Source organism: Dermacentor albipictus, chromosome 9 (assembly GCF_038994185.2).
Source record: "Dermacentor albipictus isolate Rhodes 1998 colony chromosome 9, USDA_Dalb.pri_finalv2, whole genome shotgun sequence".
Classification (NCBI taxonomy): domain Eukaryota; kingdom Metazoa; phylum Arthropoda; class Arachnida; order Ixodida; family Ixodidae; genus Dermacentor; species Dermacentor albipictus.
Window position 1 is genome coordinate 126379220 of NC_091829.1, and position 2532 is coordinate 126381751.

The 2532-nt window shown below is 60.1% G+C and overlaps 1 protein-coding gene across 1 annotated transcript; it reads right to left on the minus strand.

The window, feature by feature from the left end:
• Window positions 1-1304: 1304 nt before the first annotated feature.
• LOC135912167 (uncharacterized) lies at window positions 1305-2120 on the minus strand. The gene has a single exon (XM_065444549.2). It carries the CDS (start codon window positions 2118-2120, stop codon window positions 1305-1307), a length of 816 nt encoding a protein of 271 aa, XP_065300621.2.
• Window positions 2121-2532: the final 412 nt, after the last annotated feature.

Genomic DNA, 2532 nt, shown 5'->3' on the forward strand with positions numbered 1-2532 from the left:
TTTGTTTGTTAAATAAAAAACAAACGTCCATGTTCCCAATATGAGGCTCCGCCTCCACCCTAGCTGGGTCGACGCTGCTTGCTATCCAGGTGTCTGGTGGCCTCCGCCGTCGAGTACTCCGCCTGGGCACCGGTGTTGGTGGGTTGGTGGCAACGTCGGGTGCTGCCTGAGACAGCCTCACTCCATCCGGAGGGTTCGTATTGCTCGGCCATGCGAGTGGTGCCGGACTCGACACCGGTCCGGGTGCTTGCACCACTGGCTATGGTTGCCGCATGCGAGGTGGGTGGTGCTCCGCTGGAAGCGACTGGTGCTGGCGCTAGTCCTCCTACGGGCTAGAACTCAGGTGTGGCAGTCGAGGGTGCTGGCCAGGTCCCGAGGCGAGGCCTGACATGGTCGGCGTGTCTGTGTCACATGGCCCCATCTGGCATGCGCACAAGCAGTGATGAGGCGCTGGCAGGAGGCACCACCTGTCCGGGAGACCAGGGTGGGCCAGGACGGAAGTTCCTGACAAAAAGTGGAGCTCCCGACTCTGGCAATGGCCCGGGATGGCATCCTTGGTCGGCAGCCAGCTTCTGCTTCAGCTGCTTCAAAAGCACTGTGGCTCAGAGGTCCGGATGCAAGACATCCAAGGGTGTCTTGGCCATTCGACCCAGCAGGAGCTCACAGGGGGCACGGCCAGTGACATCGTGGGGCGTGGTCTGGTACTTAAATAGTATCAGGGCAATCTGCGTCCGGAAATCCCGAGTCTGGCTCTTCTTGAGCTTGTCTTTGATGGTTTGCACCACCCGCTCGGCTGCACCATTTGCAGCAGGGTGGTACGGTGGAACCATCATCCGGCAGATTCCGTTCTTCGTCAGCCAGGACAGGTACTTTGTGCTGGTGAAAGCAGGACCATTGTCGGACACGATGACATCCAGCAACCCCTGGGCGGCGAAGACCTGTCGTAGCGCTGCAATGGTTGCGCCTGCTGACGGAGTGGTGACAGGTAGAACTTCCACCCACTTCAAAAAGGCATCCACCACCACCAGGAAGTACTGGCCCTTGAAGGGTCCCCCAAAATCCACATGTAGGCGGGACCAGGGTCTCTGTGGGAACGTCCAGGGGGTGCTATCCACATGACGCGAGGCTCGCTGATGCTCCTGGCAGATTTGGCAGCTCTGCACCACATGCAGGCTGGCTTCCGGGTACTCTGGCAGACGAACGCCCAGTGCATGAATCCAGTTTCGGCCCAGCATTGTCGGCGACGACCCCTTCGTTAAGTAAAGGGGAACGGTTGCCTCCCTGTCACCAAAGTGAACACTTACCTATGCCTGACCCTGGACCTGGTAGAGTAGCCCGGAGGAGCTGCGAAGCATCACGCCCGAAGCCTCGACGGACACGCCGGGAAACGTACGCTTGAAAAGTTTCCCGGCCATTACAGATACGCTGGCCCCAGTGTCCAGCTCCATGGAAATGGGGTGCCCGCAGATTTCGACGGTCAGTATGTACGGCGGCACAGACGACGGTACAAAGCATGTGTGCCACATGTCGAAAATAGGGATGTTCTCGGCCATAGGATGGAGCCTGGCCGCAAAAGAACTTGAGCTTGCTGTCGCACGGCTCCGCCGCATACCCTTGCGACGGCTACCCTCGCCGCGGGCTTGTGTGGTACGTGTGCTAGAATCAGGCTGCTGCTTGCTGTTCATCCTCCCCCTTCGGCATACACGTGCCAGGTGCCCAGTTTTCCTGCACGTAAAGCATTGTGCTTGAGAGAACTGGCACTGTGAGGGGGAGTGGGCACCACCACAGCGATCGCAGGTACTGCCCTTTGTAGCTAAATCGTTGACCGCCGCTTCCGCCGACGGCGAGCCAGTCGCACGGGAAATTTCGGCGGCATCCCTGGCGGCAGCTTCCATTGTCAGCGCTGCCTTCACGGCAACGTCTAGCGAGGGGTCGGGAAGCTCCAGGAGTCGCGTCTGCATGGCGGGGTTGTTGATGCCGCAGACGAAATGGTCCCGGAGCAGCGAGTCCAGCTGATTCCCGAAGGCGCAGGCACTCGCTAACCCTCGTAGCGCAGCAACGAACTGCCCGAGAGTATCCCCTTCCCGGCGGCTCCGGTTGTTGAAGCGGAAACGCTCCATTAGTGTGGATGGTACTGGGTTGAAATGCGAGTGCAGTATGGCGAGCAGCTCACCCAGCGTCTTAAGGTGCGGCGTGGCTGGCTTGAGAAGGTCGAGCAAAAAGCTGAAGACGCGGGTCCCACAGCTGGCCAGGAAAATGTCCCGCTGTAGGCCTCGGGTGTGTCGTTTTCCCGGAAGAACGCGTGAATTTGCTCCTCGTAAATTTGCCAGGCGCACCCATCTCCCTCGAACGGCTCGAGCCTTCCGTACAGCGGCATGGCGACAGCAACGGGGGGGCGGTGTTCCGCCGCTCGCGGCTGCGTGGGACGCTCCATGGGTACTCGTCGCAATCCTCGTCGCCAGTGTCACGAGGATACCATCCTCGTCGCCAGTGTCACGAGGATCCCATCCTCGTCGTCAGTGCCACGAGGAT

Bases quoted from the DNA above. Each gene is read 5' to 3' on its own strand.
- LOC135912167 (XM_065444549.2), bottom strand. From the start codon at position 2,120: ATGGAGCGTTTCCGCTTCAACAACCGGAGCCGCCGGGAAGGGGATACT.